This window comes from Chaetodon trifascialis, chromosome 20 (assembly GCF_039877785.1).
Source record: "Chaetodon trifascialis isolate fChaTrf1 chromosome 20, fChaTrf1.hap1, whole genome shotgun sequence".
NCBI lineage: Eukaryota > Metazoa > Chordata > Actinopteri > Chaetodontiformes > Chaetodontidae > Chaetodon > Chaetodon trifascialis.
Genome location: NC_092075.1, coordinates 6,006,157 through 6,021,428, shown reverse-complemented (window position 1 = coordinate 6,021,428; position 15,272 = coordinate 6,006,157). Strand labels below are relative to the sequence as shown.

Below are 15,272 nucleotides of genomic sequence, written 5' to 3'. Positions count from 1 at the left end.
GGTTAAGTGAAAACTCCGACCTGCTGGTGGTGCTAAAGGAAGAGTCAGGGGATCACAAAAGTCATTAGGCTTCATCCTCTGACGACCATGAATGTCTGCACAAAGTTCTGTCTCTCATTCCTGGAGGGAGAATGAACCTGCAGATTAAAAAAAAAAAAAAAAAGCCACAGTGGGACGAAAGGCTCACAACCCCCTCCACCTTCACCTCAGACACACACACACACACACACACACACACACACACACACACATGCACACAGCCCCCTCTCATAAGCTGTGATGAACACTAGGCCACTCTTCTGAGCATGTTTGTTTAAAAAAGAGCCAATAACCCCAGAAACTTGCTCCTTCTCCCTCTCCCTTCATCTCACTTACCCTCTCTCCTCCTCTCTGACTAGGGTGAGATGGGAGCCCCCGGTCCAAACGGAGTTCTTGGACTTATTGTGAGTAGCAGTTTGCGTGTGTTTCTGTGTGTTTCCTGTGTGCTGTCCTCAGTTTAAACATCCTATTTTCCCAGACACTTATTCCATAAATAAAAAACTGTAAAGGACTGTATTTAAATGAAACAGAATATGCCTCCTTAATTGAAAAAATGCTTTCAATTAGTTGTCATCATTTATACTGCCAGCTGCTTTCGTGGGAAACTAACCACTCTCTGTAGGTTCTTCACCACTGTAAACATATTTAAAATAGAGAAAGTGGATAGTCTTTGGAATCTAAGACACAAAGTTATTTTGACTGTCAATCCTGAATTATGCAGTTTGTACCTCCCACTTCCTCCCATGACAAACATTACATGATCCACTGTTTGATCAATCAAGCAGACCTTAACAAAGCATGTTGTTTTCCTCTTGAATCTCTCTCTTATTAACTATTTTGGAACAGGAACTCCCCCCTCGCCCACCCATCACCTTGCCCTCCACGCCTGCCCGGCCCGACAGCCACATAATTGTGTCTGATTATAATGTCTCCCTGGTTTCTCTTGTCGTGTCCCGTCTTCACCCGTCGCTGCTGCTCCTCCCGGTCTATTCTAGGCCACCGGTGGTGGTAGTAGGCCTGTAATTGGAGGACTCTCTGATTACAGCTCTGGTCTGAGCTCTGTGTCCTCTGCATTCATCTGACCCAACAGTGCGCTGTACAGTACAGCACTGAGCTGCACTTCAAGGATATAAATATCCAAACACCCTTCTCAGGGGACAGCAGGCGTCAGCTTAGAGTGAGGGCAGGCCACTGCTGAAGAAGGGAAAGTGCCGGCATGTAGAGGCTTTCTGAATTTTTCTGTCTTTGTTTCTATCTTCTATCTATCTATCTCTAACAGTGTAAAATATTTATTTTACCATGTAAAGGGCCATGTGCACACACCTTCTTCTCATCCTACTTTGATAGGATGGAGGTTAAAAGGGTTGTTTTACTGCCCAGGAATTGAACCTTGGCGCCCCCTGTGGTGTGCATTGATAATAAACCTGGAAATCTGAATTCAATTAAAAACATTATATAGTATAATATATTGTATTTCTTCATGTGTTTCTGCAGTTTGGACAGCTAAACAGGAAATATGTGGTTGAAAGGGACAGTTAAGGGCCCTCTAGAGGCCTGATGCTCTGAAGTCATGGAACAGATACTGTTGTTTTTTAAGCATCAAAGCACTCAAGTTGAATCCTGACAAAAACTTCTTACAACACATTCGATTTTTTCCATCTGAAGAAACTTTTTAATCTCTCAACATCCAATTAAGTGACTTGTTGTGAGAGACATTTTTGCAGTGTGTAATTCAATAACATCCTCCGTCACACATGCTGATACTACAGTATTCACAGAGAGACAAATATTTAATACACTGAGCCAAGGCCACCCTGTCGGTCTTTACAAGCAGAAAGTTCAGAGCAGCAGAGAGTGAAAATAAGATAAGTAGTAGCAGCCTGTGGTGCATCTCTGTGGAGAGGACACGTTTCATGAACACAGCCACAACGTCTCTCTTCCTTTCACACACTAACAAGAAAGCAGATAATCCATGCAAGTCTTTCATCGCTCTTATTAATTGTTCCTTACTGAATGAAGCAAAACCCAGTTCTCCTTTGCCATTGTGACTGCAATCTTTTCTTTCTTCCGCTCTGGAATGTAAATCCAGCTACTGGTTCCTTTTCCAGTGATGGAACCTAAGACTGTATAAGTGGTCGTAACCACCGTGACGTCAACCATTGGTTGTGGATTAACATCTTGAAGCCTCAATTCTGGCATTTTTGCAATCGCCATCTTGTTTATTGAAGCCAGAAGTGACCATATTTGGGTGAGAGGGTGGATCTGAGAGAGTCCAAGGACGCTATGCACTGCTATCACAAACACAGGTTACCGGAGGCCAGGTACTGTTAGCATAGCAAAGGTTAAATTATCAGATAACTTGGGTAGCAAGGTGCATCCATAATTCATCTTAACTTAATTGTCTCGTCATCTTAATTGGGATGCTCAAAAGCTGACTCCTTAGAGTGTCTTTGAACGCATAGAACAAGACACTTGTAGGTGACAAAAACCAAAACAAGTTCAGGGCTATTTAAATGTACAGAGTGTCCAATGTACACAATGTAATGGATAGCATTGCTATCCAATCTGCAATCTTATTTACAGGTCAACATGGTAGCGACTTGTCAATCATAAACTAGCCACATCCTAAAGCTGGTTTATCATCTATTTTATTCTAAATCAGACAATAATTGAGTTGAAACTAGCAATTGAGACGATAAACTAATTCGGAAAATTTTTACTGTGGTAATAAATCAAGAGAGAAGTGGGGTAATTTTCTTATAGACTTCCACACAATCATACTTTTTTTGCAATCAGTGGAGTCGCCCCCTGCTGGACATTAGAAAGAAAACAAGTTTCAGGCACTTCTGGCTTCCCTTTTCAGATTGGGAGGCTACGTCCACCTCTTTAACGCAGATGTTCTGTCGAGCATTCATTTATTACCTTCGCATCACTTGATTCAGGCTTCAGATGAAACACAATTTTGGCATCAGACTGCAAAGTCTATTCCCTTATTTCTAGAATTTGGCCATATATTATTCATCCATTCTTCTGTGCAATGTGATGGTGGATAATCTGGCAGCTGGACAATGAAGCTTATTCTTATGTTCAATGGATGCCAAAGTCAACTGAAGTGCACTTGTGTGTGAGTTTATTGAATGAAAGGCAAGGGCCTGAGCCATGTGTTTATCTGCACTTCATGCATATGATATCACTGAATATGGATGTGTTTCTTATTTGTCCCCTCTTCTGGCATCAGGGTGATATGGGACCTCCGGGGGAGATGGGCCTTCCAGGACCTAATGGATTGAAGGTAATCTCAGATGCACGGATGGAAACATTTATCTTCACTATTTTGTTTTATATATTCTTCTTTGGACTGCCATGGGTTGACAGACATCTGAAGAAGCTTATGAAGGACAAATTTGCCGGTGATTCACCTGCTCAGTTACGTGCAAAATAGTGTTAAGTATGTTCCCATGAGGGTGGAAATTAGGTGAGGTTGGGTTTTGGGGGTCCCTTTGTAACCTATCTGTTGGTGCTTGTTCCAGGGGGTGCCCGGAAACCCAGGAGAACCAGGACTGAAAGGTGATAAGGTGATCTGAATATTCCTGTTATTGGCCTGTGTGTGAGCAGCATGTGATGGATATGTTTTCCTTTGCATCCTACTGTAGTTGTCTCCATTAGACATAGAGCATGTTTTCATTAGGTCCCACCTTCATCACACTCTGATAGATTTCTCAAATTTCCACTAATATGAGTCCTTTCTATGTAATTTCTGTGAAATCCATTGAGTGATATGTTAAAGGAACCTTTGCCTACCCTGGGAAATGTGCGTATTTGATTTCTTGCTGAGTTAGAAGAAAACTTTTGTATCTGTTTGCTCTGTATGAAGCTTGAGACAGGAGACAGCTTAGCTTAGCTTAGCCTATCTTAGTATGAAAGCTGAAAATGGGGGAAACAGCTAGCCTACCTCTGTGTGAAGATCAAACATCTAAAGCTTCCTAATTAACACCTATCTATTAAATGAGAATTAAAAAAAGATATCTGTTCCCCTTTCTTTCCAGCTTTCAAGCTAAGCTAAGCTAACCAGCCGCTGGCTCAAGCTCTATATATTGTCATGACATGACTGGTTTCAATCTTCTCATCTAACACTCTGCAAGAAACTAAATGACAGTATTTCACAAAATCTAAAACTATTCCTTTATAAACAATGTTACAGATGATACAAAAAGATACAAAATGTTACTGTATTAAGACGTTGGTAACCAAATAGATGGAAACTAAAGTGAAATATTCAAATGATAGTTGGAAAGAATTTCAAAGAATTAGGACAATACCAGAAGATAGGAACAGAAGATTTGAAATAGATTCATATTTCCATTGCACTCTGGCAGTGGGGATTCACAGCTTTTGGGCCTGTACAGCTTGTTCAGCCTTGACGAGGCTGATGAGAACTGCTTGACAGGCCCTGAAACTGAATCTCATGAAAAGATCAGACTCATAGATATAATCACAGATTGAAGCCAAGGCCAGCAGTAAAATCTAAAATCATACCCAATTAGCTGTAGTCAGTTGATGTTTCTCCTCCCAAGACCAGAAAAATGTACATTTACAGTTGAGCCTGCAGGGCAAAAAAGCAGAAATCACCTCTCGATGGTGTGCCATTGTTGATTGATTGCACCACAGAGTTAGAATAATTAATTATTTGTAATTATTAATCTGTTGAACACTGGCTTACTCTCTAAGACATGTGGGTGAAAGAGTCGAATAATTGTTATTAATGCCTTTCATAAGACAGATTGACACCACATGAAGATCTTGGCTAATGCAATGAACAAGGTTCATTGTGTGTGAATGTTCATAATGCACAGACCGCTAATTAGTACTGTCTGTCGAAAAAGCTGAATGTGACTGATGAAGGAGAAAGTTACTGTTCCCCCCTAATGTTCTTCATTTGTTATTCTTTCCGTCCATACCTTCCATCTTCCTGCGTCAGGGTGAAATTGGGCTTCCCGGAGAGCAAGGGGAGATCGGGTACAAAGGAGACAAGGTAGATCACTGCAGCACATACGTACACGGTATCAATGTTCTAACCACCCATTCTCTCCTCTGCCTCAAACACACACATCCAGACTTACACAGTGTTCGTTACAGAACTGTGCCTTTGCAAAATGACTTTGCCAGATGTGTGCTGTCCAGCTTGTGGAAATTCTTATGTAAACCCTCCTCATTTGTCTGTGTGTGTAAGCAAAATCTAACCCTTTTAGCATCATAGAACAGAGCGGTCCCGAGAGATAACAGAAATACTGAGCAGAGTCATGCATGTCTAATGTCTGGTTGCCTAGAAAAGAGATCAGGGTTCTGTTTTTTTTGCTTCTGAACAATGTCCGACTTTCTTCTTATTTTGTATGTGTTGCGTTTGTGTTGCACAGGGCATCCAGGGGGCTCCAGGGTTACCAGGCATCCGTGGGAAACCAGGACCACAGGTTAGCTCTGGCTCTAATGATCAGAAATACATAAAAATGCTAAGATATGGACACTTTTCATTAAAAAGCATTGACATTTTTGGAAAGATTTCAATCAGATGGTCGACTGTGTTCACATATTTGTCCGTTTAATGTAAGGCCACAGCCAGCAACCGGTTAGCGTAGCTTAGCATGAAAACTAGAATCGAGGTTAAACAGGATAATGACCTTCTCATCTACATCTCAACAAGAAACTGAATGAGGTGAATTCCCAATTTCCACTGAGACATTTGTTCTCATTTGTCTTTGTTACAGGGCAAGCTAGGAGAGAGAGGCCCTGATGGTGCACCTGGACCGCCAGGCCCTGAGGTTTGTATTCACATTACTGCATTGAATGTGGGAGTCTCTCTCTCAGACACACAATAGAAATCTTTTTTTTTTTAATTGATCATGACAGGGTTTCCCTGGTGACATGGGACCACCGGGAGAGAACGGCCTGGAAGGACCAAAGGTGAGTAAACCATCATCTTGGCTGAGTAGTCTATCCAATGGCGTATGTTTAAAAACACGAAACAGAACACTTAGTGAGGTGCAGCTGTGCTTTGAGCTAAATGCTAATGTCAACATGCTAACATTCTCAGAATGATAATGCTAAGAGGCTGATATTAATCAGGTATAATGTTTACCATGCTGACCTATTAGTTTAGTATGTTAGCATGCTAATATTTGCTAATTAGCACTAATAGCAAAGTATATCGTTTTGCAGGTATTTGGTCATAAACAAAAATATTGAACAAATGACAAATTTGACATGATGATTTTGTTAGAGGAAAAGTCAGACCGTCTTCAAAGTCTGACTGTCTGTACAAAATGTTATACCAATCTATCCAAGAGTTCAGATATTTCAGTCTGGACCAAAGTGGTAGACCAACTGACCCACAGACGTTCCCTCGAGCCACACCACTTGTGGCTAAAAACATATGTGTAAATACTACATGTACCTTTACATGTTAACATTCATTTGACGACTGGCTTTCACCCATCCAGGGAAAACCAGGGGCCAGAGGTTTACCGGGTCCACGAGGGATGCCTGGCTTGGAGGTAAGACTGTCAGACACCGCCCACATCAGAACGACCCCAAAGCGCCAAAAGGCATTAAAAGTTTTACGGCACAAGGCTTCTCTTTGCCGAGGGCGGCTTTATGTCCCCAAACATAATTCATGCTAAGATCAATATCATGTGTTTCCAGGGAGATGAGGGCCCGATCGGACCACCGGGCCCAACAGGACTCGAGGTGAGTTATTAGATAAACACCTGGTGTTGCCTGGCTGGTGGAGGGTAGGAGAGAGAGCCGATAACAGACATGACTGTTCCCAGTATAGTGTGAAAAAATAACAGTCATGTGTTCACTTATGTAAGTTTGCATGTTTATTTAAACTGTTTCCCAAGCAGACGATCAAACCATCTATCATGCGCATCGTTGTGGTTTGATTCCTTATCCTTTGTATGTCTGTGGTAAACAAATCAAAGAGAGGGATAGAAATATGACGGAGTCTGTGCAAATCCAGCTGCAGTGTGAAGCTAAATCTGTCTGCATTCTTTGCAGTACAGTACAACAAAGAAATTCACAGTCTTGTGGATTGCAGAGCAATGAAATCCTTGCATGGTGTTTGCTTCCTGGTCTGCAGTGAAAGCCCACTAATGTAACTCTACATGAGTAAACAGAGAAGGCATTGGATGTGTGATCTAAGCTTACTGTGGTGAATACATCCTTTACTCTAAATCATGCGTAACTCCCTTTTTGTCTCAGCTGCCTACACAGAATGCAGTATAATTTAATTGCTCGGTTTTAATTACGCATCCCAAAGTTTGGTGCACCACAGTGGGAGTTAATCTGAAATTTATTTGAGATCATAAAGTAGGTCATGATTGTGGATTTTTCACGGTTTGCTTAGAAACAGGAGATATGTGTGATTGGAGTTTAATAGAGTTTGTTATGTCTTGGTTCTGGATGATAGTCCTATCACAACAAAGTGCTGCATGCAATCCATATTTTTGGCCACTAGGGGGGGTTAAATGCCATCACCATGTTTACAGGTGGCAAGATTTATAGTTGCTATAAAATGCGAGGTGATGTTAATGGGCCACTGCAGAAATATAAGATTTGTTGACTTTATTTTTCAAATGCTTTACTGAATTACAAAGAAAACTGTCCATAACTCTTCTTATTTTTTTACTTTTCTTTTCTTACTTTTTTCATTATCCCAGATGCTACTTGTTTTTCTTCACCAGTTTATCCTTCTCTTCTTCTCTCCTCGCGGTCACCCTGTACTTTCTTTGACTCCAGCCCCCTCCACATTCCCCCCGGCCCGTCGTCCACCCCCTCACTCGTCTCATTCTCTATCCCCCTCTCTCCTCTATCTGAGGGGAAGTGGTGTATGACTCCTTCAGGAGCTGTGATTGATCTCTGGCCAGGTGCCACAGGTCCTCCTACTGCTCCACCTCATCCACCAGCTGTCTTTTAGCTTCCTTGCTCAGCTCAGAATGACACCCTCTCTTTACCTCTTCCTTTTTTTTTTTTAATCATCTCCTGTACCTTCTCAGTTGCTCTTCATCCCCCTCTTTCTCTATTTCTTCCTTCCTTTGGTTAATGCGGTCAGCCGCAGACATAAATCTAAATCAGGTGATAAGAAGTCCTGCACAGCTCATATTAATTCTCATGTTACTACAAGAATCTGCTTTTACTGTGTGCTTCTGAGTGAAATACAGTGTTAGCCTGTGCTGTCTTATGAAAGCTGCCAACCTTTCTGGAGTAAAACTTTGGAATTGTTGAGTCATTCAGTCTTTAGGAGTTTGGCATCAACATTTGTGACCTGGAGTTATTGCTGGTAAAAGAGCACTTAGCCCCCCTCTTAACCCCGGGAATTACTGTCTCTGCAAGAGGAACATTACAGTAACTGAGCACTTTCACAGCCTGCCAAAATGCACCGTCAGCATTACCTGTACGCGTCATTGCATATTTCAGTGGCATGTACCATGAGCTGCAACAGCTGTGGACAACTTCCCAGCACCCTCTTCAAACTGTCATCTCACAGGAAGCGGGTCCTTTTTATTCAACGAGAATTTGTCATGAATGTTAATGATGTGTTAACTGGCAAGTGTATCTCTGTAATTCACTATTCATTATTCTGTTCTATGTCCTTTTTCAGGGTAGAATTGGCAGAAAAGGATTTCCTGGGAAGGATGGGCCAGAGGGACTTAAGGTCAATAAAGCCAGAACTCAAATGATTTCTTCTCTTTTCTCAGTATATATTAAAAAAGTGTATTTAATTATTATAAACAAATGACAAGTTATACATTTGTCAATGCAGGGAGAGCCTGGTGTCGCAGGAAATGTTGGGCTGATGGGAGAAAGAGTAAGAAACCCTGACATAACCACCGCCGTTTCTTCCAAATGTCTATCCATTCATCCACCTAACACTGAGTGTGTGCATTTCAGGGCTTGCTGGGTTTCATCGGACCTGTGGGAGAGGCAGGACTGGCAGGAGAGAAGGTAAAATACCTTGTTTTTCCCATTTTGAATTCATTGTTAGATGTTACATAGTCCTCTCAAGGTGACTTTTGAAGACTGAATGTTGTGCTCTCATATGCTCAGGGGGATCGAGGTGAGATGGGCCTTCCCGGACCACCTGGAGAAAAGGGATCAACGGTAAGACGCAATGCACAAGACAGAGACAGAGGGAGGGATTTGATAAATAATGACATTTGAGCGTGCTTAAATGTCAGCCTTCTGGGTGCGGTGCAGTGAGAAAATCCTGAGAAATGGTCGTCTTGAACTAAACTGTGTGTGTTATTCCCATGGGAATATTCTGAAGTGTGGGATTAGGTCAGTACCACAAGAATATGCCAGATGGGAAAGGAGGCACATTACCCCCCGTGGACGATTTAGGGCCATGTTTCCTAAGCAGTGGTTTGGCACCTGGCAGGAGGCCTTTAGCTGGAAAAAGTCTTAACATTGATTTAAGCAAAAGAGGAAATAGGTCCAGCGGATCACTTCCAATGATTTACCTCCCTGACGGTATTTTATGGCAAAAGGAAGTGCTGACTTCTCATTCTGAAATGCTTCTGGGATTTGCTCAAAAGAATAAAGAACCCAAGAACAAGGACGATCCTTTTTCAGACATTTTGTCTCCAGTCTGCAGGACACCCACATGCCCCCAAAAGTCTCGCGTTTCATGGACTTTACTCTTCTGCTGTCACACAAGTGGCTGCTCTGTCATCTTTTGCCTTTATCTGATATGGACCGTCTAATGTATGTATGACCGGCTGGAGTGTGTAAGGATTTAGTCATCATTCTTGCTGAAACAGAGAGAAGTTTCCTGCTGGCTGACAGCCAGCTGGATTTCTCTCAGGACTTAACCACACACACACACACACACACACACACACACACACACACACACACACACACACACACACACACACACACACACACACACACACACACTTATATGGGAGTTCTCTGTTGTCCCACTCTCTCAGCTGCAAAACAGAAACAGACCCTCTGGAAAAGACTGCATCATACAAATGAAAGCTGCTGACCACCACTAACAGAGAGCTCTCACTCTGGGCATTTATGATTTATTCCCATGGACGCATGAGATCAGAGCTGCCTACTGTACTCTGGGTTTGCATACTGGATAGATTTTATTACACTCAGCTGATCTGAGAGGTCTGACTGAAAATACTCCCCATTTCATAGTTATGCTTTTATAAATGGTCCAGTGAAAAAGCGAAGTCCAATAAAGGAGAAGGAAAAGCAGCCAAAAGCTGTATGTTTTCAGATATAAAATCATCTCCTCAGGCTTTCTGTTTTCCTCTTTTCCCCACTGTCTCTTATTGTTGCAGTGGATGTGGTTTCCAGTGTGCAAAGCATTTCTGCAGATGTATGTTTGCACTTAACCTAGTGTGTGTGTGTGTGTGTGTGTGCGTGTGTGTGTGTGTGTGTGTGTGTGTGTGTGTGTGTGTGTGTGTGTGTGTGTGTGTGTGTGTGTGTGTGTGTGTGAAATCCCGTTTGTTGCCTCAAACAAATTCAAATTGAATGTATGCTGATGTCAGAATGTAGAGTGACTTTGTGTCTTTGTATTGGAGTTAATGTGCATAATACCCTGTTTTGTGTCAGTTGTAGTCTGTGTACTGAGTGTGTGTTTGTGTCTGTGTGCATATGAAAGGGTCACCCAGGGACACCAGGTGAAACCGGGCCTACAGGACCACCAGGAAGACCAGTAAGTCACCTCTCTTCTGCTCCTTTTGCACCTCCTCCCTTCTTTCCACTTGATAGTGTTTGCAGATGATCGTGTGTTGTGTGGTTATTAACATCAGAGGCTCCATCTAGGTTTAGTCTGAGGCTTGGGGCAGCACGTAAGGTTGTATCAAAGAAAACAGCCAAATGATAATAGCTAAAAGGCAAACAGATGCACAAAGATGTCTTTTAACAGTTTCTGTGTACAAAAAGTGGTTCTAGATGACAGTAGTGTGGATTGTTAATAACCCACAGGCTGCAGCAAAGGTTTCTCTGAGCGTGATGAGAGCTGGCAGCCTCCTGCTGAACCTGCATTACCCTCCTGTCAGTCAAAAACCCAACACCTATAACCAATTAGAAGCCGCCCCTGCCCCTCGTTTCCCCTTGCTGTGTCCTTGCCACGGCCAGACTGAGCGCTGGTTAAAGGCGGGGGCCACTGAGCCACCAAAACAAACATAAATGCGGGGCTCTGGGGTGCAGCAGGACAGGATTCCAGAGTAGGCCCTTTAATTGGTGTGAGTGACAGATCTAACAACAAACCCCATAGTGTGTTCGTGAGGTCAGGCTGCCCCCCCCTTCGGGGTCAACAACCAGGGTGCTCTGTGCTCTGTCAGTGTAAACCTTTGTTTTATCTCTCCTTCCCTTTTTCCTCCCCCCCCACCCTCCCTTTTCCTCTTCATCCCCCTTTCCTTTGTTCATCAGGGCCCTTCTGGAGCGACTGGGCCAGCCGGTACCAGAGGACCCAAAGGCTTACGGGTAAGTCTGAGGCTTCACACCTGTTCTCTGGGCCCTCTGCAGTCAGTGCATCACAGTTCCCAGTCCTGAGAACAGATCACAAACTTTGCAAAAGAGCATACTGTAGAGACTTGCTGTGTGCTACCGCTGCTGTTGAGCCGCTGGAAAAACTTAAGTGGGTGAGCATAATGAAGCGATATGGAACTGCCTCTGAACTGAGGTCATGTGTGTTTAATGGACTTGCATAACACAATCTCAGGTTCGGAGTCAAAGCGTGAGCCCGTTTCATTCTTCTCTGAAGTCAGCGCTCATTATAACTGCTGGAGGGGCTCCAGTGATGTAAAACAAAAAGCTCAGTTTTTACTCCCTATAAATGGAACAATGGCTGTTGGAAAGGCCTGCCGTCAATCCAGCTACATGATATGTGTCGTGGAAAATGTGACCTGGCTTTTGTGGCTATTCTGGAGGTCGCTTTGCAGATAAATTTAGTAAACTGGGGAAGCATGATTTATGGGGGGGATTAGCAGTTTATCAGCTTTTTTCCCCCAAGTTTTTCAGTCGTTCTGGGTTAGCAGAAAGTTCAAGCATTCACAAAACCCACAATAGCAGCTTTCTGGCCTGTAACCTTTTTAGAATCAGCTATGGAAACGCGACTCAGAAATACAAGCCTCCAGTGTGCAAGTCTTTCACATTAGCATTTCACTGAAAACACCAAACACACTGTGCACGTTGTGCACATCTCCACATGCTGCAGTTTCAGAGCTAATATGACAGATGACACGATAATTAAATGAGCCTGCAGAAATTACTGCAGATATTTTCAGTTGTCAATCAACTAGTAGCGTTCTTTATGGCTGCATTCCATTTAATTGATTCCCTAGAACTCTGTGTTTTCGTTGGAGCAATCAGTGTTATTAGAGACACCTGTGCTTTTCCTGTTAAATCACATTGGAAACTATGCTGTGGGAAAAAAAGCGTACATTTAAAATACGACAAGAACGTTCAACAAAAACAAAATGAACATTTACATTTGTCAAATTACATCTCTGCAATCTCAATAAAAGTGAAATCGTATACAACTCCAGGGTATTTTGTGAGAGATGAAAACAAGCGGGATAACAGCTGGAATCTTACCTGGCTAAGTACCACCACCAGAAATTTAATACCAGATAAATAATGTTCCTAAGATTTGGCCTCTGGAGCAATACACAGCGAACAGATTCTTGTCCATCAAGTGCACTCCAATGGAACCAATTGGCAATGATGCAGAACACAGCAAATTGATGTTTTTTGGGTCAGTTTTGCTTGACGGTGTCAGACACGCCTCAGCTTCTGCTGGCTTTTCTGCGCTGCTCTCTTGTGGAGTTCAGAAGCCGTCGCCGACCTTTTTCAAAGGTTTTATCGCTATGGTCCACTGAGCCAGCTGGATGAAAGCATGGGATGAAATAGCCTTGAGCTTCTCTATCTGAGGCATCCATGGGAGACAGGCATCACTGTGGTCGGCCTGGACACGCTCTCATGTCTCAAGCTGTGTTTTCAATTAATACTAATGTCAGCAGCCTCCACTGCCAGTAAGTCTTCCTGCTGCTTCATGACTTATGTTGGGTAATCCAAGCTTAGAAACCTGAGTGTTGCAAGCCAGAAGGCATATAGGTGGTTCTCTCGCAGACGTGCAACCACAGACGCTCGTACACATCTTACCCACTCCAGAAGAAATGCAACAGGTTTTAGAATTTAAGATTTCACGCGTCCTTTGTTCATCATTTAAGAGATGCTACAAATAAAAGCCAAAACACATCTCTTTTGATGAGACGTTTTGACTGTCATTCAAAAGGTGGCTTCAGCTCTGAACAGCATCTCAGTGCTAAATAAGACTGTAGACAACTCTTGCACAGACTTCAACACCATATGTCTTTTAAATGTCAGCCACTTGGCTTGGGGCACAAGGCCTCAATGTTGACAGCTATGTAACATCTGGCCTCACTCTCAGAAACATTGGCACCGGACTGTTTTCGAACATGGAAATATGGTGGAATCAGAGACATAAAACTGCACCAAAACTGCATGCTGGCATCAGAGCAGCTTGGAAGCTAATACCGCTATCGTCTCTCTGTTTTTCGGTCTTTTATTTGCATGTATTAAACCTATTCGAAGTTGTGGACTCTGATTTGTGGATGTCAGCCATGAGGAATCACCAGTGTGACTAATCATGCTTTGTGTCGAATAACTCCTCAGGACATCTGACCTACAAATCCTCAGCTAATGTCTTCCATATTGAAGAGCACATTAATCTCATCATCCTTCCCTCTTGGCCGGTGGTTCTTGTTAAGCTAGTTTAAATTGATGTTTTTCATTGTTTTCTGCCTTTCCTTGACACTTGTGTCACAAATACATCTAATGCTGACTAATTAATTACCTTTGAAGCATAATATTTGAGTGAACCCATTTTTCCGGCAGGCCTGATAAGGTGGAATATTTTCCTTACACACCGGCTAATCCAGCTATGTAAACGCAAGCAGTGGGTAGCAGGTACCCCAGACAGGAATGTTAATGAGCGCTGCTTATCCAGCTCTATGTATAATAGGCTTATAGCACTTCAGCTAGCGGTGTTCTCCACAGGCCACAACTCCCGCTGTGCTCAGTCATCAACCACTCACACTCCTGTGTGGCTGTGTCATGTTATATTTGCTTTCTCCTTTGAAATAATTCATAATCCTGAGAAAATCACTCCCCACCCCTTGTCATCTACGGTCACTTTTACCTAAACTGACCCATATAGTCAGATCATATCATCAACCACTGAGGACCTGCACATGGCGGTGAGCCTGCGTCTTCCACAGCACACATGAGAGAAGTTGTGCAGGTGCACAGCAGATGGACTGTATTGGTCAGCTGCCTGGCTCCCATTTATTATCACTGCTCACTGGACGAGCAGGCCTTTAAGCACTTTAGACTGATTTTGTTTGACAGTTGCACCCATGTAATCTAAACAGTCAGCATGCTCTGACAGTATGTGTGTGGTTTTAGTGTGAACAGTATGTATCTGCTGAGACTTTCTGCCCAAATTCTAGTATTAAAATAAAACACTAATACAATCCTTTAGGAAGACCTGAAGCTATTTCTACACTTTTCCCTCTATGCACACATACACACATTCACCTTTACGTGCACTTAAACATAACCTGCTTCCTTATTCACCCTGAAAAGTGTTGTTTACAGGCACAGGTACATTACCTCTGACATGGGGGTATTATTGGCATCAGTGCACTCCACAGGGATGTTTATTTACAGTATGTTGTTGGCTGTGTTACAGTGACCTCTGTTGGTGAAGTGACAGCTGTCTTGTGTTTCAGGGAGCGATAGGGCCTGACGGTCCAACGGGAGAGATGGGGTTAGAGGGCAAGGAGGTAAGAAATCTGCTTTGATTCAATGTATTTATGGGGATTTCCTTGTTGATACATTCGCAAAGCCAAACTGTGCAGATACGAGTAATGACCATAAATTAGTGTTCAGTTGTGTAGAAATTCTATTTACCTGCATACATAATGGATTCTTAAGAGGGAAAATGGATCTTGTGAACCAAAAATAGCAAGCTGCACATCCTCTCCATCCACTCAGGAGATGGAATATGCAGTAAACTGTCACGACTCAACCCACGGCTCTCTCTCATCCTTCCCTCTCTCCACAGGGTTCTGATGGTCCTCCAGGAAAAATAGGTTTCCCTGGACCACAGGTAAAGCACTGGACAA

The 15,272-nt window shown here is 42.9% G+C and overlaps 1 protein-coding gene across 1 annotated transcript in view; it reads left to right on the top strand.

Moving 5' to 3' along the window:
• Window positions 1-15,272, top strand: part of col27a1a (collagen, type XXVII, alpha 1a) — a 67,326-nt gene that overhangs the window by 40,459 nt on the left and 11,595 nt on the right. The window contains exons 14-30 of the mRNA XM_070989365.1: window positions 399-443; window positions 3,278-3,331; window positions 3,570-3,614; window positions 5,018-5,071; window positions 5,454-5,507; window positions 5,802-5,855; window positions 5,944-5,997; window positions 6,534-6,587; window positions 6,736-6,780; window positions 8,696-8,749; window positions 8,858-8,902; window positions 8,986-9,039; window positions 9,142-9,195; window positions 10,718-10,771; window positions 11,491-11,544; window positions 14,877-14,930; window positions 15,212-15,256. Of these exons, the coding sequence (XP_070845466.1) occupies window positions 399-443; window positions 3,278-3,331; window positions 3,570-3,614; window positions 5,018-5,071; window positions 5,454-5,507; window positions 5,802-5,855; window positions 5,944-5,997; window positions 6,534-6,587; window positions 6,736-6,780; window positions 8,696-8,749; window positions 8,858-8,902; window positions 8,986-9,039; window positions 9,142-9,195; window positions 10,718-10,771; window positions 11,491-11,544; window positions 14,877-14,930; window positions 15,212-15,256 (873 nt within the window). The remainder of the gene's footprint in view (window positions 1-398; window positions 444-3,277; window positions 3,332-3,569; window positions 3,615-5,017; window positions 5,072-5,453; window positions 5,508-5,801; window positions 5,856-5,943; window positions 5,998-6,533; window positions 6,588-6,735; window positions 6,781-8,695; window positions 8,750-8,857; window positions 8,903-8,985; window positions 9,040-9,141; window positions 9,196-10,717; window positions 10,772-11,490; window positions 11,545-14,876; window positions 14,931-15,211; window positions 15,257-15,272) is intronic.